The following is a 24,728-nucleotide window of genomic DNA, read 5'->3' as shown; positions in this document are numbered from 1 at the left end:
AGACACGACTGAGGAGGCTTGGCACTGTAATGCCAGGAGAGCCTGTGGCTGAGCCGCCTGGACCTGCGAGTCGTGCGTCCACATCCTAGTGTTCTGGAGACGCCAAAATGAAGATACAGCCTCATTTCCTGTGATGGGAGTGGCTGAGCCTCGCCCAACTGAACACTCACAGCATTTAAAGGATTCCCGACGGACTTCCCTGGCGCTCCAGTGTGTTAAGACTTCATCCAGGCTTACACTACAGAGGGCGTGGGTTCAGTTTCTGGTCAGGGAGTTTAAGATTCCACATGCCAGGTGATGTGGACAAAAAAATAAAAAACCATGGTAACGGACGCATGATAACGGGCAGACGACAGCCCGGATGACAAAAGACAGAGCCCTTCGCGCAAATGCTGGGTGACTGCGGCTCTGAAGGGCACCCTGTGGAGGTGTGACTACGAGCCTCCCAGCAGGAGAGTGAAAGGTTTAAAAGGGAGGAGACAGAACTCAAGTCCACAGGCGAGCCAAGCTGCTGACCAGCCAGTGTATTTAACTAGCTTTCCTATTTCTGGGTTTTATGGTCAGTATAGTTGAACAGCTAGGTACTCCTAGGATCTAACGTGCTTTGCCCCATTCAGGGTGCAGTATGACCCTTCAGCACACAAACCACCCTGGTGTCCAGAGGGCCCAGTGCTGGCTGCTGCACAGGGTGCACGCCTTTCGATTTAACAACGTGACCGAGAGGCGACTGAGAAGATGTCCGTCATTCGCCATCAGGGAAATGTAAGTCAAAACCACCGTGAGCCAGCACGTCACACTCACTAGGAGGCTAGAACTGAAAAGAAACAATACACAAGTGCTGTCGAGTGCGTGGAAAAGCTGGAACGCCCGTCACTTCTGGTGAGAACCTAAAATGGTGCAATCGGTCTGGAAAAGTTTGGCAGTTCCTCCAGAGGTCAAATGTAGAGTCACCATGTGATCTAGCAACCCCAGTCCCAGGTATATACCCAAGAAAAACGAACACAAGTATCCACACAGGGTCGTGCACGAGGATGTTCACAGCAGCGGTATTCATGAGAGCCGACAAGCAGAAACAATCCAGTGTCCTAGGCACTGGTGGCTGAATAAAGACGGCTCTGTCCCACACTGGAACGTCAACCACGGGGGAGAGGAGTGAAGACACAGAGCACAGGGCGGGTGGGCCTTGAAAACGTGGGGCTAAGAAAAGCCAGTCACAGCAAGGCCACGTGCCGCACAAAGCCGCTTATGTGACGTGTCCAGAACAGGCACATCCACAGAAATAGGAGGTGAGTTAGTGGTCACCCGCGGCTGCAGGAAGAGTAGAATGAGACTGACCAGTAACAGGCACGGAGGTTTTTGCGGGGTGATGAGAAAGTTCTGAATTGAAATATAAATGACGGCTGAACAATTTTGCGACTACTAAACTCCAACGACTTTAAACTGGTGAATGAATGATGTATAACAATATGCTTCACTGATAGAGTTTAAGATGTATAACGTCTGTATTACCTGATGTGTGATGATACGTCATATATAATTTATATACGAAAGCGAGAGAAGGTGCCCGCAGCGCCTTCAGGCCTGAACCAAGTCGGCAGTCACACTTACCATCCGCAGGTTTTGGGTTGTTCTGGTCTCAACCGCTCTGAGGAGCTCTCTGAATCTCCCGACTCCTCTTGTCAGGCTCCTGTGGGCACACAGAATTTGACAGGGCTCCCATCCGGCGCCTATTAATGTTAAATATTTTATACACACATTCCACTGCATTTTGTCTACGTAAAAGCTGTCGGTGAGACGGTAAGCGAACCATCGCTCAGCACGTGTCTGTCCGTCTTTGCTCAAGTCTGAAAAATCTGACCTAAGATTGATGGGCTTTGGTGCTTCCACAGTCAGAGTTTCTCAAGCAAAGAAATGTTGGAAAGCCAGATCTGAGGCAAAAAAAAAAAAAAAAGGCAAGATATCTTTCACGAGTCTATCTTCCACCCCCCAGTAGCTCAGCCTGCTCTGTTAAGTGGTGCTAAACTCTTTTCATCCCAGAATGGCTGGCACAAAGGTACAGGAATGTGTGCGATGTGGGAAAGGGTTTTGTGACCTGCCTCCTTTGTGGGCGAGACAAAGGGCAGAGGCATGAAAACCGAGGGGCTCCATCGGGCAAGCGCTCTCTGTCTTCGAGAACACACAGGACTGCCCAGTAAAGCCGCCCGCGCCCCCCCAGCCTAACCCCAACCCCAGCAGGCAGGCAGAGGGTCACAGCCCCTCCCGAGTGGGCAGGTGCCCCTGGGCTGAGGTCAGCGCATCTCACACACGGCCACACACCTCACTGCGTGGGTTGCACGTTTTGTGAAGAGGCAAATCACACCTGGCTTCACCCTGACCCACACGCCCAGACCCCACGTGTCTGTCCCCCCTTTCTGAGGCTGTGCCCAGCCCGGCCGGCTGGGATCACTTCCCTGCAGGTCGCTTTACACCGAGCACCGCCACCTCCTATGACATAACCCAGTGATATTTATAACCTGCTCATGAGAACACATCTCATCTTTCCAAAAAGCCGCCGAGCAGGTCAGCAGGTGCTGGCGCAGAAGAGGCCAGGTATCCGGCTCTCTCCTTGGATGACACTTTAAACTGCACAAAGGGATGAAAGCAAATGACACGTGGGCTCCGAGTGCTCTGAGCACTCACGGGGCTATTAACTCGTGTCTTATATCGACACGACATCCCAAGGCTCTCATTCACAAGAACACCCCCAGAACTTGAAGATAATGGTTTATTGGCGCCGGGACATAAACGCTCCCATAGTCCTCTCACCCACACATACCAGATGACATCGGATCAGAGGCTTTAGGGCAGCATTAAAAGAGAGGCTTGTGCTCAGGACTCCAGTCAGCACTAACGGAAACGTGAATAAAAATTAGGTAATAGGCCCTGGAACATGCAATCTCTGCTGCTTTCCCCTTCATTTGCTTTTATGGGATCTGTGTTCACAGGCAACAGAGTATATCCACTTTGGACTGAAGCTGCGTTCTCTTAAGTTACATGGCGGGGTGTGAGGGGAAGGAACAGCTACAGCTGAGAAAGGGACAGGCGGGACAGAGCAGTGTCATTTTAGTCCAGAACCCCAGAGTAAACTCCTAGTATGCACAAAAAGAGGCTTCCCCAGTGGCTCAGGAGTAAGGAGTCCGCCTGCTATGCAGGTGAGGCGGGTTCGATCCCTGGGTGGGGAAGATCCCCTGGAGAAGGAAGATCAACCCACTCCAGTATTCTCGCCTGGGAAATCCCAGGACAGAGGAGCCTGGCGCCTACGGTCCCCAGGGTCACCAGAGTCTGGCATGACTGAGCGCACACAGCGCATACACATATGAACAAAGCATGGCGTTTTAAGCTGTGTGAGTAAAGACGGCGCTGAGGCAACGCAGTCGGAGGCCCGGGTTTACACGGCTGTTTCGGCGGCGGGGACAGCAGGCAGCATTCAGTCCAAACGCCGTACCTCAGGGGCAAGCCACCAGGTGGGAGCTGGCCCTTCAGCACGTCTCCCGGGCCCTCCTCGCTGAGGGAGATACCTGTCCAGTTACAGAAGCACAGAATGTTCTAGCTAGAAATGATCCCGACATGACCCAGTCCACCGTGACACAAAGGGAACGGCTCGCTCAGTCACAGCAGCGAGAGGGCCGGCTGCGAGCTTTCCGCCAAAGCTCTCACCTTCCCGACAGCGGAAACGCGCGCTCTCAGCCCAGGACGATGCTCGCAGGAGGAACAAAACAGCGGGGACACAAGAAAGGCCTGTTTGTTAGAGAACCGACTTCGGGGTGCCGGTGGGGGCGGGGGAGGATGGGGGCAGGGACGGCCGGGGCGCCTGGGAGGACACGCGCACAGGCTGCGTGTAAACGGGTCCCCAAGGCCGGCGCGCCGGGCTCGCTCCGCGCTCCTCCGCAGCCTGCGTGCGAGGGCGCTGCTGGGGACGGTGCCGTGCGGCTGGGTCCCTCCGCGCCCGCCGGACACCATCACGACATTGTTAATCCAAAATAAAACGTTTAAAATAAAATACTGGGTGGGGGAAGGTCTGTTTTACATGACTAATATGCAAATTAATATGTACATAATATAAATCTAACGGTTCCAGTGATCCCAGCGAATGAGCTGCTCCGAGGAACTGGTTCAAAAACTGGAAAGAAAACCCGCTATCGCGGGAGAAGCGGCCCCGTGTCCAGGGCGAGGCTCGCCGCGGGAGCTGAGGGCCGCGGGCGCAGAGCTGCCGTGCGGAGGCCGGACGGTCTTCCCGCGCAGGGCCGGCGCCCCCCGGCGGCCGCTGCAGGAAGTCCCCGTGACCGGGGACCACGGCCCCCGGGCCGGCCAGCCCCGCAGCCACGCCGGAGGGCGGCCGGAGCACTGCCCTGCCTCTGAGCAAATCCGCGCTCTTCTCAAACTGCTTCCAGTTTTTTTCTGGGAAGAGCTTCGGCTGCAGATTGTGCTCATCAACAGAGAGTCCGCAGTGACCGCAGCGCGGGGACCAGCGCAGGGCTGGCGGCCGCAGGAGGGGGCTGGAGGGGGCAGGTCGCACATCTAAACGTCAGAAAAGGAACAAAGTGTCCTAAATACAGAGACATCCAACCACCAGCAGCTCTTACACCATTCATATGCTTCTATAGTCACATAATTTTATTCAAGCAATCACTTCCACGGTTGCCATGACGGCAGAAAAAAAATTTTTTTAAAGATAATCATGACAGAAAGAAACAGAAAAAGATTAACTTGCAAAAATTACATTCTAGAGGCTATGAAATACCCCCAATTTGAGGGAAATACAAACCACAGGGTTGCTTTCGTGTCTCTAAACTATTCGTTTTTTCTTAAGTGTTGACACGCGTGAAACAGCTCGAATGAACTGCTGCTTAGAAACTCCACTCCAAAACGAAGAGAAAGAGAGCCAAGGACTCTCCTGGGTTTGAGGGTTTCCACAGACCCTTGACATGAGGTCATTTATTCCGTTTCAACACCCCTGACTGAGACAGTGCAATGATGTCAGAATTCATTATGGGAAACGAATCTCTAAAAACGCTCTCGCCAGCATTCGAGCAGCGGGCACTGGTGAGCAGTCAGAACTCGGGGTTCACCTCCTGCACCTCGCTTCTTGAGCTGGGGGAGCTTGCCTCCGCGGGGGACAGTTCCCAGCAGCTCAGCCCTCACCAAGGAGAAAGGGCCTGCGAGTCCCTGGAGCACCAGCTGGCTGACAGGAGGGCGAAACCCGCCCACGTCGCGGGGGGCCCCAGCTGCAGGGAGCGCTCGGGTGCGTCCTCAGCCGAGCTGGGGCAAACCCAGACGGAGGAAGGCCCACCCGCGGTCCCGGGGCTGCGCTCCCCTCCAGCCCTGACCTGCTTCCATTTTCCTTCTCTCCTCCCACCTCTTCTACCGGCTCCACCCTCCCCTCCCCCCGCACCCCCAGCCCCTCCTCCTCCTCCCAGGTCTCAATGCCCTGAGGTCCAGGCAGGAGCACGACCCCCTGAGGACGCCAGGGGGGCACTGACTGGCCAGCACCGGTCCCTTCTTGACCTCCTGGGTCCTGAAATCAGCATTTCTGATGGCTGGTCTCTGAAATCTACATTCTCACGTACAAATTTACAGCAGCGTCTGTTCATGTCCTGTTCTGCTGTGACTCCGAACTGCACACTCAGCTCTTTAACACTGTCACCTGTCTCTGAACTATCAAACCAAGGGGGAAACAAACAGGAAGGAAGCCAGAGCCGCAGAAGCAAACTCCAAACGGAAAACCAAGTCTCAGAGCAACTCAGAGACTAGAGAATCATTTCACCTGGTGATGGGCAGCGACTTCAACAGCAAGCTCAATCCATTATTTTACATTCATTTGCATTTTCACACACACTTCTTCGGAGCCAGGGGGAAAATACAATCCCTCCTCTTCCAGTTTGTCCTTCCAAATTATCTTCTAGCCTCAGAGTTTGGCCCAGGTCACCAGTGCACTTAAGTTCAATATCAACCGTCATTGTCATGCAAACTCATAGTTCTGCTGTGAATAAAACACTTTTCATACGAGATGTCCAATTCCTAGGTCATAAGGGAAAGCTACTTGTTAGCGTAGGTTCAATATTTTTTATCCTTGTCTGTGGTTGAGAACTTTAAAGATCAATTTTAGAATAAGTCAACACAGTAGATCTCTTAAAGCTAAGAAATCGTTTGGCTTTTTCCACGTTCTTTCTTACCAACTGGTGTTCTGAACCTAAGTGTTAAGTTATTTCATAATTACTCAACACCAACCTTGGGCAGGGCTTCCCCAGTGGCTCAGACGGTAAAGAATCCGCCTGCAATGCAGGAGACCTGGGTTTGACCCCTGGGTTAGGAAGATCCCCTGGAGGAGGGCATGGCAACCCACTCCAGTATTCTTGCCTGGAGAATCCCATGGACAGGGGAGCCTGGTGGGCTACAGTCCATGGGGTTGCAGAGATGGACACGATTGAGCAACTAAGAACAGAACATACTTGGGCAAACTCTGGGAGACGGTGAGAGACAGGGAGGCCTGGCGCACTGCAGCCCACGGGGTTGTGAAGAGCCAAACCTCATCACACCGTGGGTTCCAGGCTTGTCCCTGAGGACACATGGTGAACAAGGGAAGCACCAGGAACCACGCGTGTCCTCACATCCCCGACGAGACCGCAGGCCCCTTGAGGACCCAGGTCTCTGTCCCTCAAACAGAGCCAGCATGCAGAGAGTGCTCAGTAACTAAGTACTGAATGAGTGAACTTCAGAACTGCCAGGAGCTGAGTGAACCAAGACCCCGAGGGCATGCGTTTTCTCCCTGTTTCTTGCCCCCTCCTTTCTCCCTGCACACAGATCACCAGGCAGCTCGGCAAGTGTTACTTTAAACAGAATCCGCCTCGTACCGGGTCTGCAGCATGATGTCGGAGGAGCAGTGACACGCAGGCAACACGCCCAGCATGCCCTGCCTGGCAGCCTCGAGAGGGCTGTGTGCAGAACAAGGAGTTTGAGGTTTTTTAAAAAAAAAAAGGCTTTCAGAGAAACTGTGCTGCCCAGGCGCCTTTCTGCATGCCCCTCTCTCTGCCCGAAGAGTCCTAGGTCATCCTCCAAGACCCGCTCAGAGGCCTTTCCTGCACTCCTGGTGCTGTCTGCAGGGCGCACGTGTTTTGAGCACGGACAACATTCAACACGCGATTTTCACTTGTATCTGTGTCTGCGGCCACCATAAGGGGACAGGCCCACAGTGTACCCACCTCTCCTTGTCCCAGCGGCCTCACAGAGCTGACCAGGTACCCAGGGGCCCCTAGTAAGCTGTGCACTCCCCGGAGAAAGAAACAGACAACAGTGATTTCACAGTCGTGACTACACACTAGGAGATGCACCTCACCACGTCTGGACACTGTCATCACTTAGAACTCCAGAAACCAGAAACGCACCCGGGCTTCCCTGGAGGCTCAGATGGTAGAGTCTGCCTGCAACGCGGCAGACCTGGGTTTGATCCCTGGGTAGGAAAGATCCCCTGGAGGCGGGCATGGCAACCCACTCCAGTATTCTTGTCTGGAGAATCCCACGGACAGAGGAGCCTGGTGGGCTACAGTCCATGGGGTCGCAAAGAGTCAGACACGACTGACCGACTAACACAAAACTCAGTGCATCTCCAGGTCAATTTCTCTTTGTTCTCAGGTTTGGAAATGCTTCCCCTTCATTTATATGACATTAGTATCATCTACATGGGAAATGTCTGGAATCGAAACCAGGTCTCCCAATCTGGAAAGTGGGGGAAGAAAAAGACATCCTTCACACTCCAGGAGGCCGCGTCTGGCCGGCTGTCAGGGAGCTGTTTTTCCCAGAATGGATCCCAGCTTCTCCCTCTACACACTCTTCGCCTCAGATCCAGTGACACACGTCCGTGAGGACAGATGGCTCGCTGCAGTCGGGGGACAGGGACCAAACTCACAACCTTGGCCTCGTTAGCAGAGGACTCTCTCTGATCCCGGGGTGAGCCGGCTGCCGCCTGGATACAGCAACGAAGGGCCTGAGAGCCGCGCGCCGGAGGGAGCCTCAGAAGTCTCTCTGCAAACCTAACGAGGGTTGTATGAGGCTTAGCAACGAGGGCTTCCTCGTGACAAACGCGAAGCCAACCAGGCGGCCCGCTCAGCCGGCCAGGCGGCCACGCCTTGGGGAGCAGGTGCTGGTCCCGGCAGGACGGGCGCACGAGGCCTGGGGGCCCTGCCGAGCCCGCCGCTCCAGCCCGCGGAGGGTGACAGCCAGACGCCCTGCCTGTGTGTGTGCCGTCCTCAAGTCGCCAGGCTTCTCTGACTCTGCGACCCCATGGACCTCGGCCCGCCAGGCCTCCCTGTCCATCACCAACTCCTGGAGCTTGCTCAAACCCATGTCCATTGAGTCGGTGATGCTACCCAACCATCTCATCCTCTGTCATCCCCTTCTCCTCCCGCCTTCAATCTTTCCCAGCATTAGCGTCTTTTCAAATGAGTCAGCTCTTTGCATCAGGTAGCCAAAGTATTGGAATTTCAGCTTCAAAATCAGTCCTTCCAATGAATATTAAGGATTGATCTTCTTTAGGATGGACTGGTTTGATCTCCTTGCAGTCCAAGGGACTCTCAAGAGTCTTCTCCAACACCACAGTTCAAAAGCATCAGTTCTTCAGCACTCAGCTTTCTTTATAGTCCAACTCTCATATCCATACATGACTACTGGAAAAACCATAGCTTTGACTAGACGAACCTTTGTCAGCAAAGTGATGTCTCTGCTTTCTAACACGCTGTCTAGACAGCCAGATAAACTGCCGCAGGGGCTTGGACGGAAGGACAACATGCCCCCCTACTGGCTCTCCCCTCACCCCGACTCCCAGGCTCTGGGGAAACACGGGATATAGAAAGGCCTGCCCCCTCCCATCCTCCTTCCTTTTAACCTTTGGAAATGAGTCAAAGGATGTCCATCCTCATTCAGAAAACAACACCGAGCGTCCACTGGGCACGAGAAGAGGATGCGGGGATGTGGCGCTGGGCCAGCCAACGAGCATGTTTCCCCCTGAGCCCGGGCCTTTTTGCTTTTAATTTTATTTGCTTATTTTGGGCTGCGCCGGGCTGCACTGCTGCTGCTCAGGCATCTCTAGCTGCTCGAGTGGCGGCTGCTCCCTAGTTGTGGTGTGCGGCCTTCTGATTGCAGTGGCGTCTCTTCCTGCAGAACATGGTCTCCAGAGCACAGGCTCAGTATTGTGGCTCACGGGCTTAGCTGCTCCACGGCGGGTGGGATCTTCTCAGACCAGGGATTGAACCCATGCCCACTGCATTGGCGGGCAGATTCTTACCACTGGACCGCCAGGGAGGTCCCTGAACCTGGGATTTAATGAGGCTCAGTTTGGCCTCAGAGGCCTCTTGGTACCTAATGCACAGCTGAACTCAATCTCATGGCACTTTTAACAAACAGACCAACGCTCACCTAGCATATGAGGCTCGCTCTCCAAAGTATTCACATTCTCAAACAGCACAGAATACATAATCTGGAGCCAGACCATCTGGGCTCAGACACAAGCTCGGCCACTTGACTAGTTATTGACTGCGGGCAAGTGCCGCGCCTTGGTCTCCTTGTCTGTAAAATGGGGAGAACAAATGCACTCACCTCATAGACTGGCTGTAGGAATTAAGTGAGTTAATTATGGAATACACAATACTGTGTCATTGCTCAAAACAGTTTTGGAATTCTGGAATCTACCTTCCAGTTGATATATAGACACACAAGTCTGTTTTACTTCCTTGAAGTCATTTAATACTGAAGAAGAAAAAAGATACTCCCAGTGTGATGGATTCATCCACTGTGCTATTTACTGAAAGCCTAAGAAAAGCTATGACCAACCTAGACAGCATATTAAAAAGCAGAGACATTATTTGCCAACAAAGGTCCATCTAGTCAAAGCTATGATTTTTCCAGTGGTCATGTATGAGTGTGAGAGTTGGACTGTAAAGAAAGTTGAGCACCAAAGAATTAATGCTTTTGAACTGTGGTGTTGGAGAAGATTCTTGAGAGTCCCTTGGACTGCAAGGAGATCCAACCAGTCCATCCTAAAGGAGATCAGTCCTGAATATTAGTTGGAAGGACTGATGCTGAAACTGAAACTCCATGCTTTGGCCACCTGATGCAAAGAACTGACCGTTGGAAAAGACCCTGATGCTGGGAAAAATTGAAGGAGGGAGGAGAAGGGGACGACAGAAGATGAGATGGTGGGATGGCATCACTGACTCGATGGACATGAGTTTGAGTAAACTCTGGGAGTTGGGGATGGACAGGGAGGTCTGGCGTGATGCACTCCATGAGGTCTCAAAGAGTCGGACACGACTGAGCGACTGAACTGAACTGAACTGAACCATGCTCACAATGATGAGACAACAACTGATGTCGGGTGGGGAAAAGCTCTCTCCTGGGCCTTGTGGTCCCTCTAGCAGCAAAGAATGGTGACTGGGGGTGCTGGTGTCCATGGGGAGCAGCAGAGTCTCCACCGAAGGCCACAGGGCCCAAGATCCACACAACACAGAGGATGCAAAGGAACCGAGGGAGTAGGTAGCTGAGTCCTTCTTGTTCTAGCTCAGTTAATACAGCTAACATTTACAGGCTGCTCTGAATCAATCAGGGCCTCCTGGATTGTCAAATGGTAAAGAATTTGCCTGCCAGTGTAGGAGAGGCAAGTTCAATCCCTGGGTGGTGAAGAGTTCCTGGAGAAGGAAACAGCGACCCACTCCAGTATTCTTGCCTGGGAAATCCCATGATAGAGGAACCTGCCAGGCTACAGTCCATGGGGTTGCAAAGGAGTTGGATACGACTCAGAAACTACAGGAACAGGAACAACAACTGAATCAGTCAACAGGGGCCAGCTGAAACTGGAGGCTGTGGGCCTGGGTGGCTGAGCCGCTGGAGGCAGTTCATTGGGAGACTCGAGGTGCAGGCATCGAGCCACTAATGTGCTAGCAGAAGCTGATACCAAGCTGACAAGAGGACAGTTTGGCACTGACGCCACTCGCTTCCGTGGAGGGCCGTGTCCGCTCCAGACCAGCCCAGGCGGGAAGACACGCGCACGGAGCCCAAGAGGAGAGACGCAGGCCAGGCTCCAAGAAGGGACGAGTTTCACTACAAAACCCCGAGACGCACCCAGGTAATCTGATAATAAAGTAGACGGAAGACTGTTTAGGGGGTAGTGCTGGTCTGCTAGCAGTGACTTCAAACATTCGTGGATTCCAAGCCACAGTCACGCAGTTGGACCAGCCTGCGGGAGACCTGGGTCTGATCCCTGGGTTGGGAAGATCCCCTGGAGAAGGGAAAGGCTACCCCCTCCAGTATTCCGGCCTGGAGAATTCCATGGACTGTGTGGTCCATGGGGTCGCAAAGAGCTGGGCACGACTGACGACTTTCACTTTCCATCCAAAGTAAATGTGCCCTTGACTCTCACACTCTTTGCTTCACTCCATTTCCTTACAGCTTAATCACTCAAGCGTATATCCTTGCACTACTTTTTTTCTCTTGATGAGTCTTTAAAATCTCTCTTAATATACAGGTTCCCCTTCTATCTCTTTCTTTCCGTTACAATTTGCCAGTTAAGGACTCTGAGCTGTTTGGCGCGTGGAGTTTCCCATTGGCTGGAAAACCACACGGTCGTGCAGGTCACCACAGTGCTCCTTTCCCTGTGTTTCTTGCATCTCGGAGTTGGATTTCAAGCCTTAACCCGTTCAGGTGTCACCCCTTTGCAAGACTTTGCTGGTGGCGTGTTCTTCCATCAGGAGGCACGTCGGGTCTGGCTGTGGCTCTTTGTTTGATGTTAGCAGCCCTTGACACTTGATGGTCAGATACGTTAATTCACTGGAGTTACAAAATGGTGACATTCTAATTCTCTCACTACATTTTCATGTACTAGCTGGAGTAATTTTATAGGGAGGTATTTCCTTTCATCTAATATTTGGTTTTCCATTTCACATAGTAAATGTAGGAAAAATGTCTGATTCTTTCTTTGTGTCTCCTTTTTGGATACTGAATTAGAACTCATGAATTTAAACACATCTGATGAGACTGCTACAATTCTTATCCTTCCTGAAATTCAAATTGCCCCATATACAGCCGGAACCCCATGTTAGAAAACATGGCCCAAGAAATCTTTCATAGTTCTCTTGCTGACTGATATGCAGAGATTTTACAAGCTTGTCTTATTTATTTCCTACCCCAGAAATGAATGAGGTTTCTTTTATTGGAAAATGACACTTCAAGATCACACTCTAGGTGCCAGAGATGGTTACTGCTACTGGGTCAGGCACTGAGTCAGACCTCCTCCCCTCTCCTTGTCCCTCTGAAGGACTTACTTCAAGGACTGTCTCTCTTTCTCTCAGCCTCTCTCGCTCACTCTCTCACACACAAACATGTGTGTGTATTTACACACATGCACACACAGACACCTAATGATTTCATACTGATATTTCCAATTCAGTCATTCAAAATTAGGATTATACTTTATATATTATATATACTTTATATATATTATTATATATATACTTCACTTATATATTAATATACTTTATGTATATTATACAGATTCTTTACCAGCTGAGCCACCAGGGAAGCCCAAGATTATACTACAAATAACCCATGCTGGAGAGGGTGTGGAGAGAAGGGAGCCCTCCCACACTGTTGGTGGGAACGTAAGGTGGTGCGGCCACTGTGGAGACCAGTGTGGAGGTTCCTCAGAAAACTAAAACTAGAATTATCATATGATCCAGCAGTCATGTTCCTGGTCATATACCTGGACAAGACAGTAATTCAAACAGATACGTGTATCCCAGTGTTCACTGCCACACCATTCGCAACAGCCAGGACATGGAAGCAGCCTGGATGTCCATCAGCAGACGAATGGATACAGAAGATGTGGTACGCACTGGGCATACACCCTGAGAAAACAATAACTGAAAGACACATGTACCCCAGTGTTCACTGCAGCGCTGTTTACAACAGCCAGGACATGGAAGCAACCTGGATGTCCGTCAGCAGATGAATGGATACAGAAATCGTGGTACATATATACAATGGAATATTACTCAGCTATCAAAAAGAATGCATTTAAGCCAAGTCAGTCCTAATGAGGTGGATGAAGCTAGAGCCTATTAGACATGAATGAAGAGTGAAGTGTTAGAATGAAGAAGGTTTCCCTGGTGGCCCAGAGGTTAAAGCGTCTGCCTGCAATGCAGGAGACCTGGGTTCGATCCCTGGGTCGGGAAGATCTCCTGGAGAAGGAAACGGCAACCCACTCCAGTATTCTTGCCTGGAGAATCCCATGGACAGAGGAGCCTGGTGGGCTACAGTCCACTTTAGAGTCGGACACGACTGAGCGACTTCACTTTAACTCAAACGTCAGAAAAGACAGACAGACACTGCACGCTAACACACGCACGTGGGATCTAGAAAGACTGTAGTGATGCACCCGCCTTCAGGGCAGCCATGGCAAGGCAGAGGCAGACAACGGCGTGTGGGCTCCGTGGGGGAGGCGCAGGGCACGAACTGAGAAAACGGTACGGAAGTGCACACACGGCCACGCGCCACACGGCCAGCAGGGGCTCCTGAGAGACACAGGGAGCTCAACCCAGCGCTCCGCGGCCCCCTAGGCGGGTGGGGCGGGGAGGGAGATGCGAGCGAGGCTAGGAGGGAGGGGCGCATGTACACCTGCGGCTGATTCATGCTGATGTACGGCAGAAAGCAACACAGTATTATAAAGCAGTTATCCCCCCCCAAAAAGCGGTACATATATAAAATGGAATACCACTCAGCCATAAAAATAACGCAATAATGCCAACTGCAGCAACATGGATACAACTGAATGTTCGTATACTAAGTGAAGTGGGTCAGGAAGAGAAAGACACTGCGTGATATCACTTATATGTGGAATCTCAAATACGGTACACAGGAACCTATCTGCAGAGCAGACTCACAGAGAGGACAGATGTGCAGTCGCCAAGGGAGAGGAGGGCGGCAGGACGGGAGGTGTGGGACTCGCAGGGACAACCATTACCTGTCATATGGACGCTCCACCAGGTCCTAGCACGGAGCTATACTCAGCATCCTGCCATAAACCACAGTGGGAAGGGATACTTTAAAAAGAATGTCTGTATGTGTATCCCTGAGTCACTTTGCTGTACAGCAAATTCAGGACTAGAGTTTTTCCTTGATTTCGTCTATCTTAAATGTATGCTGTCTTTCTCTCATACCCAGACTCCTGGTTCCGAAGGACATAGGGGAAAAAAGAATTAGAATATTCCATAAGCATTAATCTGCCCTATTTTATATTGCACAAAATGTTTCACGATATCAATACTAATCATACCACCATCATTATGATTACAGAAAAGCTAAAAAAAAAAACCCTTATTTTCTGTATATGCTATCAGCATTCTCTTTTCACTTATTAGTTTATGGTTGGACTATATCCATTATGAGACAAAGAAATAGGGAAGCAGGACATATGCTTAGAAAAAAGAAGAGTCAAATACTGAATGCAGAGCTCCAAAGAATAGCAAGGAGAGAAAAGAAAGCTGTCCTCAGTGATCAATGCAAAGAAATGCAGGAAAACAATAGGATGGCAAAGACTAGAGATCTCTTCAAGAAAATTAGAGATACCAAGAGAACATTTCATGCAAAGATGGGCTCAATAAAGGACAGAAATGGTGTAGACCTAACAGAAGCAGAAATTATTAAGAAGAGATGGCAAGAATACACAGAAGAACTGTACAAAAAAGATCTTCATGACCCAGATAACCATGATGGTGTGATCACTCACCTAGAGCCAGACATCCTGGAATGCAAAGTCAAGTGGGCCTTAGGAAGCATCACTATGAACAAACCTAGTGGAGGTGATGCTATTTCAAACCCTACAAGATGATGCTGTGAAAGTGCTGCACTCAATATGCCAGCAGATTTGGAAAACTCAGCCGTGGCCACAGGACTGGAAAAGGTCAGTTTTCATTCCAATCCCTAAGAAAGAGCATTCAAACTACCGCACAATTGCACTCATCTCACATGCTAGCAAAGTAATGCTCAAAACTCTCCACTCCAGGCTTCAACAGTATGTGAACCAAGAATGTCCAGATGTTCAAACTGGATTTAGAAACGGCAGAGAAACCAGAGGATAAATTACCAACATCCCTCGGATTATCAAAAAGGCAAGAGAGTTCCAGAAAAACTTCTGCTTCATTGACTACGCTAAAGCCTCTGACTATGTGGATCACAACAAACTGTGGAAAATTCTTCCAGAGATAGGAATACCAGACCACCTTACCAGCCTCCTGAGAAATCTGTATGCAGGTCAGGAAACAACAGTTAGAACTGGATATGGAACAGTGGACTGGTTTCAAATTGGGAAAGGAGTACATCAAGGCTGTATATTGTCACCCTGCTTATTTAATTTATTATGTACATCATGCATATAAGCCAGGGTGGATGAAGCACAAGCTGGAATCAAGATTGCTGGGAGAAATACAATAACCTCAGATATGTAGATGATACCACCCTTATGGCAGAAAGCAAAGAACTAAAAAGCTTCTTGATGAAAGTGAAAGAGGAGAGTGAAAAAGTTGGCTTAAAACTCAACATTCAGAAAACTAAGATCATGGCATCTGGTCCCATCGTTTCATGGCAAATAGATGGAGAAACAATGGAAACAGTGAGAGACTTTATTTTTGGGGGGCTCCAAAATCACTGCAGATGGTGACTGCAGCCATGAAATTAAAAGACGCTTGCTCCTTGGAAGAAAAGCCATGACCAAACTAGACAGCATATTAAAAAGCAGAGACATTACTTTGCCAACAAAGGTCCATCTAGTCAAAGCAATGGTTTTTCCAGTAGTCATGTATGGGTGTGAGAGTTGGACTATAAAGAAAGCTGAGTGCTGAAGAATTGATGCTTTTGAACTGTGGTGTTGGAGAAGACTCCTGAGAATCCCTGGACTGCAAGGAGATCAAACCCGTCAATCCTGAAGGAGATCAGTCCTGAATATTCATTGGAAGGACTGATGCTGAAGCTGAAACTCCAATACTTTGGCCACCTGATGCGAAGAACTGACTCATTGGAAAAGACCCTGTTATTGGGAAAGATTGAAGGCGGGAGGAGAAGGGGATGACAGAGGATGAGTCGGTTGGATGGCATCACTGACTCGATGGACATGAGTTTGAGTAAACCCCGGGAGTTGGTGATGGACAGGGAAGCCTGGCGTGCTGCGATTCATGGGGTCGCAGAGAGTCGGACACAACTGAGCGACTGAACTGAACTGAACTGAAGTCAATATAAACTCACTCTGGATTAGCCTCCCTGCTGGATTCAGCCAAGACCTCAAACTGTCTGTTATGAATATGAACAAAGGATAGAGACTATGCTTAAAGATTAAAGGAAACGATGAGTCAGTGGATGGGGAATCTCAGTAGGAAAAGGGAAACTATAAAAATTAACCAAGGGGGATTTTAGAGTTAAAAAGGATAACTAAAACGAAAAGTTCCCCAAATGGACTCAACAGCAGCTTTGAGATAGCAGAGAAATCACTGAACTTAAAGATAAATTAATAAAAACCATCCAATCCAAAGAACAGAGGGAAAAGAAGGCTGAAGAAAAAGAGAGACACGTAATGATAAAGCTACTGAAAAACAAAAAGAAAAATCTTGTAAGTAACAGCTGAAAAGTAATTAATCACATAGAGGGGAGCAACAGTTAAGATTAAATCGACTTCTTATCAAACATAGTGGAAGCTATCTGCCTGGCAATGCAGGAAATGCAAGATACCTGGCTTCAACCCCTGGGTTGAGAAGATCTCCTAGAGCTGGAAATGGCAACCCACTCCAGTATTCTTGCCTGGAAAATTCCATGGGCAAAGGAGCCTGGTGGGCTATAGTCCATGGGGCTGCAAAGAGTCAGTCATGACTGAGTGACTGAGCTTTAGTATATGTTGCACTATACTCAAAATGATGAAAGAAAAAAAAGTCATCACAAAGAATTCTATATAGTGTAAAATTGTAATTCAAAAATGATGGCAAAATAAAGACATTCCCAGATAAACAAAAAGTGGGAGAATTCACAGCTAGCAGACACGCGCCAATACAAAATTTTACAGGAAGTCCTTCAGATTACTGGGAAATGACAACAGAGGGCAATGTGAAACCACAGGAATAAACTAGTAAGAGGACTAGAAATGTAAATACTTGAGTAAATATAAAATACTGTGTAAATATATTTTCAAATCTTGTCTTCTTTAAATTTCTATTAAAAATAGGATTGTATGAGGAATTATTATATCGCACGGTTGTATTTATAACATATACAGACATTAGTAGCAAAAGAAAGAAGCTATATTAGAATAAAGAATGAAGCTACAGTAGAGCCAAACTTTGTATTTTACAGAAATAATTGATAATTTAAGATATATTTTATAATTCATAGAGAAATCACCATAAAATTTTTCAAAAAATACAGGTTAAAAAATCAACAGAAGAATTAAAATGTAATACTGAAAGGTATTTGCTTAATACAAAAAAGGGTAATACGGAGGAATAAAGAATTCAAAAAAGATATGAAACATACAGAACCAAAAGAGCAAAATGGCAGAAGAAATTTAATCCTTCCATGTGCGTGAGCTAAACATTCCAATCAGGGCAAACTTTCTAATACTGGATCAAAAAGTAAACTCCAACTATCTGCTGTCTACAAGAGATAAGCAAGAGATGTGCTTTAATTCAAGACACAAAATTGAAAGCAAAGGATGAAAAAGATACACCACGGAAACTATCCACAAGATGGCTGGAGTGGCTATAGTAACATCAGATAAGACAGACTTGCAGTGAAGAAATGTCACTGGAGACAAAGAGACGTCTACGAAGGCACCTACTGCTGACACCTCGCTCTATGGTGGAAGGCTGAGCACTTCCTCCCTGAGGTCAGGCAGGAGTAAGATAGAGAGGTCGACCACACCACGCCCGTCCAACGCTGTATTGAAGGCTCTGGACAGTGCAGTAGGTGATTGTAGAAATAGGAGACATATAGCTTGAAAACAGGGAAGGAAAGCTGTGTTTATTCACAGATGACACAACCCCATACAGAAAAATCCTAAGTCATTAATCTGTTAAAAATTATAAGAACTAGTTAATAAGTTTAGCAAGGTTCCAAGATAGAGCATCTATTTATAAAAATCAATAGTATGTATATGAGAGCCAAGAATAATCTGAAAATGAAATTAAAACAATCATTCACAATAGCATAACATGAATAAAACAGGAACAAATTTAACAAAAAATTAAAAACCTATGCAATAAAAACTACAAAACATTTTTGAGAGAAATTAAAGAGACTCTAACTAAAAGAAGAGACGGTGGATTGGAAGATTCACTATGGTTAATGCTAAGCCATGTCCTACTCTTTTGCGGCCCCATGGACTATAGCCCACCAGGCTCCTCTGTCCATGGGATTTCCTAGGCAAGAGTACTGGAGTGGGTTGCCATTTCCTTCTCCAGGGACCTTCCCGACACAGGGATCAATCCTGAAACTCCTGCATTACTGGTGGATTCTTTAACGCTGAGCCACCAGGGAAGCCTGTTGTTAATGTGATAATTCTCCTTAAATCGACCTAGAGATTCACTGCCACCCTTACTAAAATCCTGGGAGGCACTTTTTTTTGGTAGAAATTAACAAGATGATTCTAAATTCACATGGAAATATCAAAGACTGAGATAGACAAAATAATTTTGAAAAAGAACAAAGAGGACTTATACTAATTTCGAAATTTGCAATAAAGCTGCATATTCAAGATGGCATGCTATTGACTTAAAGAATAGATATATAATGACACAAAATACAAATTTCAGAAATAAACCTTTATATTTATGCTCAAGCAGCAGCAAGTAATTTTTACTAAAGTGTCAAGACAGTTTAATGGGAAAAGAGTTGATTTTTCAACAAATGGTGCTTAGACAACTGGATATCTAGATGCAAAAAAAAAAAAAAAATTTAACTTAGATTCTTACTTCACAACATACTAAAACATTAACTCAAAATAGATTAGAGACCTACATGTAAAAGCTAAAACTATAAAACTTCTGGAATAAAACATAGGAGAAAATCTTTATAGTCTAGGATTGGGCCAAAATTTCTTAGAGATGACACCAAAGGATGATCCAAAAGAGAAAAACTAGTTAAGTTGGACTTCATCAAAATTAACTTTTCCTCTTCAACTGATATAATTGAAAAAAATGAATACCAGCCAGATACTGGCAGAAAATATTTGCAAATTATGTATCTGACAAAGGTTTTGTATCCAGAAATACATAAGAAGACGACAATCCAGTTGAAAACAGGGCAAAGATCTGAATAGATGTTTCAGCAAAGAAGATACAGGAATAGCTAATAGCCACATGCAAAACTGCCAAACATCATTAATTGTTGGGGAAATGAACATTGAAACCACGAGGTATGGTTTTAACCACACTACAAACCCACCGTGTATGTGAGAGTCGTTCAGTCATGCCCAGCTCTTTGCAACCCAATGGACTGTAGCCTACCAGGCTCTTCTGTCCATGGGATTCTCTGGGCAAGAATATTGGAGTGAGTTACCGTTTCCTCTCCAAACCCACTAGACTGGCTTTAATTTTAAAATTGACAATACTAAGGGTTGAAGAGAACGGAAAGAAGCTGGAATGCTTACATTGCTGCTAGGAATGGCACAGTAAGATGCCACAGTCGCTTAGGAAGACGGCTTGGCAGTTTCTTACAACTTAAACACAAGCGTATCGCCCTTGTCTGGTGTCTCTTGGCCGATTTTCATTCTGCTCTCAGCATCGTCCTCGTCGTGGGCCCCAGTCCCAGCAAAGAGCCTTAGTGGGATGGTTCCAGGTCTCCGGAGGGGCCGGACCGCTCCAGCCCCTCAGCTCTCACTTGGCAAAACTCTTTCACTTTCAGCTGCGAGTCCCAAATTGGCCAGACAAGCTTTCCAGTAGCCTTGCTGGCTATTTCTGGGTCTCCTGTTTGCAGGCCCTAGAATACCCGATTGCTGCCTTCTGCTTTCTCCCACACAAATGCAAATAACATGCTTGTCTTGAGCTGCTGGAGGTCTGTCCTGTTAGCTTGTATATGCTTTGAGGTTCATGAGTACATTTTCTCACCTAGTTTTGTTCTAAATGTTGTTTGTGGGGTTTTGGTTTTGCTATCTGGTTACTATCTTTTTAACGTCAAGATACGAGAAGACCCCCGAGCTCTGCCAGTGCTGTTCTTCCCAGGTTCCTCAGCTGCTCATTCGAATCTTCTCTTCTAAAGTGAAAGTGTTGTTTAGTGGCTGGGTTGTATCTGACTCTGTGAACCCACTGACTGTAGCCCAGCAGACTCCTCATCTTCCAGGCCAGAACGCTGGAGTGGGTTGCCATTTCCTTCTCCAGGGTATCTCCTTGACCCAGGGCTCGAACCCTCGTCTCCCGCACTGCAGGCGGATTCTTTACTGTCTGAGCCCCAGGGAGCTGACAGACCCTAATTTATCGTGCTTACCGTGTGCCAGACACTGTCCAAACACTCTACTTTCTAAGGCTCTTAATCTGCGGCACAACACCATGAAGCAGGCGCTGTGCTGCACTCAGTCACAAACGAGGGAAATGAACCACAGAGAGGTTGAGGTCACGGCATTCTGTGAGAGAGAATTCACACCCAGGTTGCTGGCTCCAGCGGCAGTGCCCACTAACCCCGCGACAGCGCTGCCTGCCGAGAGCACAATAGGTGCGTTGTCCCGCCTGGGAGCCAAGACCACCGTCCCCGCCCGCCTCCCCGCAGGCCTCCTGAAGACGGGGAAAAGACCGTCCCCAAAGACCGGGCTCAAGTCAGCTCTGAGAAACACGGAGAGCACACCCAGGCCAGTACCCGACCCCGCCGGCCCCGCTCCCGGACCCCCAGCCCGTCTCGTCACTGCCGTGCTGTCACAGGTGCTAGAATTCCTTGTTGACATCTTTGTCTTCCCCATGAGCTCATAGAACATTTTTTATTCATCTCAAATCCCAGAGCTTATCCTAGAGACTGGCAGCCAGCAGGCTCTCAATAAATGTCCATGGAACTGAGCAGGCAATAGCATCTCTTAAAAAAGAAAAAAAATCTAGCTCAAAATGAACTTGAAAGCAATATAATTGCATCTTTGAAAAAAAAATCTGTAATTCAGAGGTTTTACCAAGCCTGGCTAATGAGTTTTTCTGGGTATTTCTTCAGAAGAAATACAGTATCAGACTCTTCCTGGTATTTTAACTGCTTGTTTCCAACATGCAGATTGCTGCTTCTGATGCTAATTTGCCAGGGAGACTCAAAGAAGCAGCTCCCACGCCCTTCAACCACGCACCTGCCAGCAAAGAGACGATACCGAGGGAAGAGCCGGCAGAAGCAAAGTCACGGCGGGTCCCAGGCCTGGAGGGCTACCACCAGAGCCGCCTGGGAGTGGAAAGCAAAACGGACACCCAGACAGAGAGGAAGGTGCAAGACCAACCGTCAGCTGAAAGAAGCAATCCATTAACTGGTGCGAGTCTCGCAGTTTCGTGGAGGACTTTGCTGTGAGAACACACAATTATGTTGTAGCTATGTTTACTGATGTGCGGATCAGTGGCAGACATAGCTCCACAAATATGAAGGCAGGTCTTTGTAAGAAAATGTATGGCCCCTCTCCTTTTCAAGAGAAACTTCTAGCATTTCCTAAGAAAAGTCATAAATGCTCCAAAGATATCTCAGTCATTTTCTGGGCTTTAGCTCAATCTCTCTGTGACTCTCTGTAAGAGTTGACTAAAAATATCTCTGCAAAAAAAAAAAAGAAAGAAAGAAAGAATAGAGAGAAAAGCGATGACTTAGAAACAGGTAGGAAATATCTCTTGAAAAGAGCTGGGGCCTCGACCCCACGCCCTGCCCTCACAGTACGCATTCCCGCGTTTGGCAGCCACGCCCGGGCAGCGGGGCAGCAGGTGGACGAGCGCGGCCCAGATGGGAGCCCAAGCAGGGAAGCTGCTGGCTCGCCCACAGCCCCACCACCAACCCTGCCTCCCCAGCAGGCACATCTGGACTCACTCTGTGGCACGGACGTCACCAAATTACCAAGAAAGCTCCCCGCTGTCTGACAGGCGCACAGAGGGTGAGATCTGGCTTCCTCCTTGACCAGACGGGACGTGAATTCCTCTTTCCCAGCGCACACGTGTCATTTCAGCGGTCTGCCCTCGAGCCACTGCCTGCAAGGCCAGCACTGACACAGGCTCACAGGCTCCTGTGTCCAACTTCACTCCATGAGATGTCAACTCAAAGAGCTACAGATTAAAAAACAAAACATGCAGGTCTGGGAGGCTCTGGGAGCAAAGGTTCTCAACACTAAGCTGTGGAAGAGGATAACACACTCCTGCTGTGGGAACCCTGAATCCAGATGTGTCTGGGCTGAAGGAAGGAGGCTGACCAGCACCACGCTGCCACCCAGAGATGAAACAGTCCGTCAGATCTGCCTGGGGTCATTGTTCAGGCACTAAGTCGTGTCTGACTCTTGGCAACCCCATGGACTGCAGCCCGCCAGGCTCCTCTGTCCATGGGACTTCCCAGGCAAGGATACTGGAGGGGGTTGCCATGCCCTTCTCCAGGGGATCTTCTCCACCCAGAGATCAAGCTGGTGTCCCCTGCATTGGCAGGAGGATTCTCTACCGCTGAGTCACCAGGGAAGCCCCCTGCTTGGGCAGCATCTTATAATGCAGCCGGCATCATTGGAAATAGCCTTATCTCAGAGATCAGGCAGACAGCAGAAGCCCCTGTGATGAGCCCAGAAAACATATTATTTCTGACTGAGGACAAGGCGATGATTTGATCCCTGGCCCCCTCCACCCCCTTTCAACGGAAAGACATCACCTTTCCACATCCAGAAAGATCTGGAAGCCCAGAGCACAGCTCCGCCCTCCCACTAAGAAGCTGCGGCAGGAGCAGTAGCACCGTGAGCCCCGCCGGCGGCCGCGTCCACCCTGCACCCCAGGACTAGAACCCGGCTCAGCCCTTAGCGCTCAGCACACACGTGCTGTACTAACTCATTTTAAAGAAAACACACAACTGTCAGGCGTCTATGAGCCACAGCCATCCCTGAACAGGAGAGGTTCACTCACTCTCTCACTCCTTCACACACAGCCGTAGACAGACACAGGCCCCTCCCCAAACCAGACAGACAAAAATTCCTGGAACTTGTACGCCGGTGATGGCAGGCAGACAACAAACAGATCAGGAAAAAATACATAATGCAGGAAAGGGTTAACAAATTCCTTTCCTCTCCTGCTTGAGAATCTGACCTTAAGTTAACTTTTCAGTTCTGCTTCTCTGGAAACCTAATTAAAGATACCCATAGAATGTCAATTATGTTAGGAGGCAACATTGCTTATGTTAAAAATGACCCCTGATTGATAACTTGCATCTGGACTGGAAGGAGCTATAAATATCTGATGGGGACAACACAGCTTCGGGCTTCCTTGACTGCGATGACGTACAGCTGGGTATCTCCCCAGGGAGACATTAAACCAGGACTGAGCCCACCCTTCCTCGACGCGAGGCTCCTTCTCTAGAGCAGGACACTGCACGACAGGGGCGGGCAAAGCTCTCGAGTGGCCGGATGGACAATCCAGCCCACAGGCCACACGGGAGAGAAGCCCCCGACAGTGCCCGGCTGGCAGCCTTTGATTCTATTCTAGGTCAGTCTCAACAGACAGATGCCCAGTGTGGCGCATGAGTCTCGTGGGCTGGAATGCTAAACAACCTAAGCAGGTCCCTGTAAGCTCTGTTCACAGTATACTTGATGCTGGTTAAACGCTGTTTGCTCAGTCACTCAGTCCGACTCTTTGCGACCCCACGGACTATAGTCTGCCAGGCTCCTGTGTCCATGGTATTCTCCAGGGAAGAATACTGAAGTAGGAAGCCATTCCCTTCTCCAGGGGACTTTGGGACCCAGAGATTGAACCTGGGTCCCTGCACTGCAGGCGGATTCTTCACCACCTGGGCCATCAGGGAAGCCCAATGCTGAGAAAAGTGAAGTAGAGCAGAAGAGCAGGCTGGTGGAGCCACACGCCCCTGGTGCCAGTTTAGGATCCTTTCAGGTCTAAACAACACTGCCCACCCGACTTTGCCTTTGCAAGTTAGCTCCTGTTCACTGATTCATCTTCAGGCTCTGCTCAGACACTTGCTGGGGAAACCTCCCCTGCCTGCCCACCAGGCCCAGGTCAACTTCATTTGCAGATGGAGTCTCACAGCAATGGGTACCTTGCCTCCTGAGCACCATCTTGGCGTATAGTCATACAACCAGGACTATAAGGACCTGGTTTCTTTCTGAGAGCAAGAAGCATATCTGGCTACTCACCATGTTACCCCCAGCACCTGGAGAACGTCTGGCAGGAGTGGGAGTGGAATAAACCCTGGTAGAACAAGTGAATGTTATAACAAACCATCTGAAACTAAACAGAGGTGGGCAGCGTTCCTCACTCCACACTGTACATTCCTGCTGTGTCTGTTCATTGATGATACTCCACCCAGAGTACGACCCGAGAGTCAGCCAGCTCACGCTGCCATCTGTATCAGAAAATTCCAGAGTCAATCTCTGGTCGTATCAAGAGTTATTGGGAAATATATATTTTTTTAAAAAGTTAATTTTGATTTTGAGACACCACTGTTATATAACCATCTCTTTCGGAGGAACTTGC

At 48.7% G+C, this 24,728-nt stretch overlaps 1 protein-coding gene across 20 annotated transcripts in view; it reads right to left on the bottom strand.

Annotated features, from left to right (window-relative positions):
- The window catches only part of TTC7B (tetratricopeptide repeat domain 7B), a 272,932-nt gene that overhangs the window by 133,363 nt on the left and 114,841 nt on the right, over positions 1-24,728 (bottom strand). For 18 of the 20 annotated variants that reach the window (XM_086319126.1, XM_086319129.1, XM_086319125.1 and 15 more), the window contains exon 6: positions 1,609-1,687. The exons of the other annotated variants lie outside the window; for them this stretch is intronic. In XM_086319126.1, the coding sequence (XP_086175252.1) occupies positions 1,609-1,687 (79 nt within the window). The remainder of the gene's footprint in view (positions 1-1,608; positions 1,688-24,728) is intronic. 20 annotated transcript variants of the gene reach the window in all.

Source organism: Bos grunniens, chromosome 10 (assembly GCF_055505025.1).
Source record: "Bos grunniens cultivar Pamir isolate PY7600 chromosome 10, Bosgru_T2T1.0, whole genome shotgun sequence".
NCBI classification, from domain to species: domain Eukaryota; kingdom Metazoa; phylum Chordata; class Mammalia; order Artiodactyla; family Bovidae; genus Bos; species Bos grunniens.
This window is presented reverse-complemented; position numbering and strand designations above follow the sequence as displayed.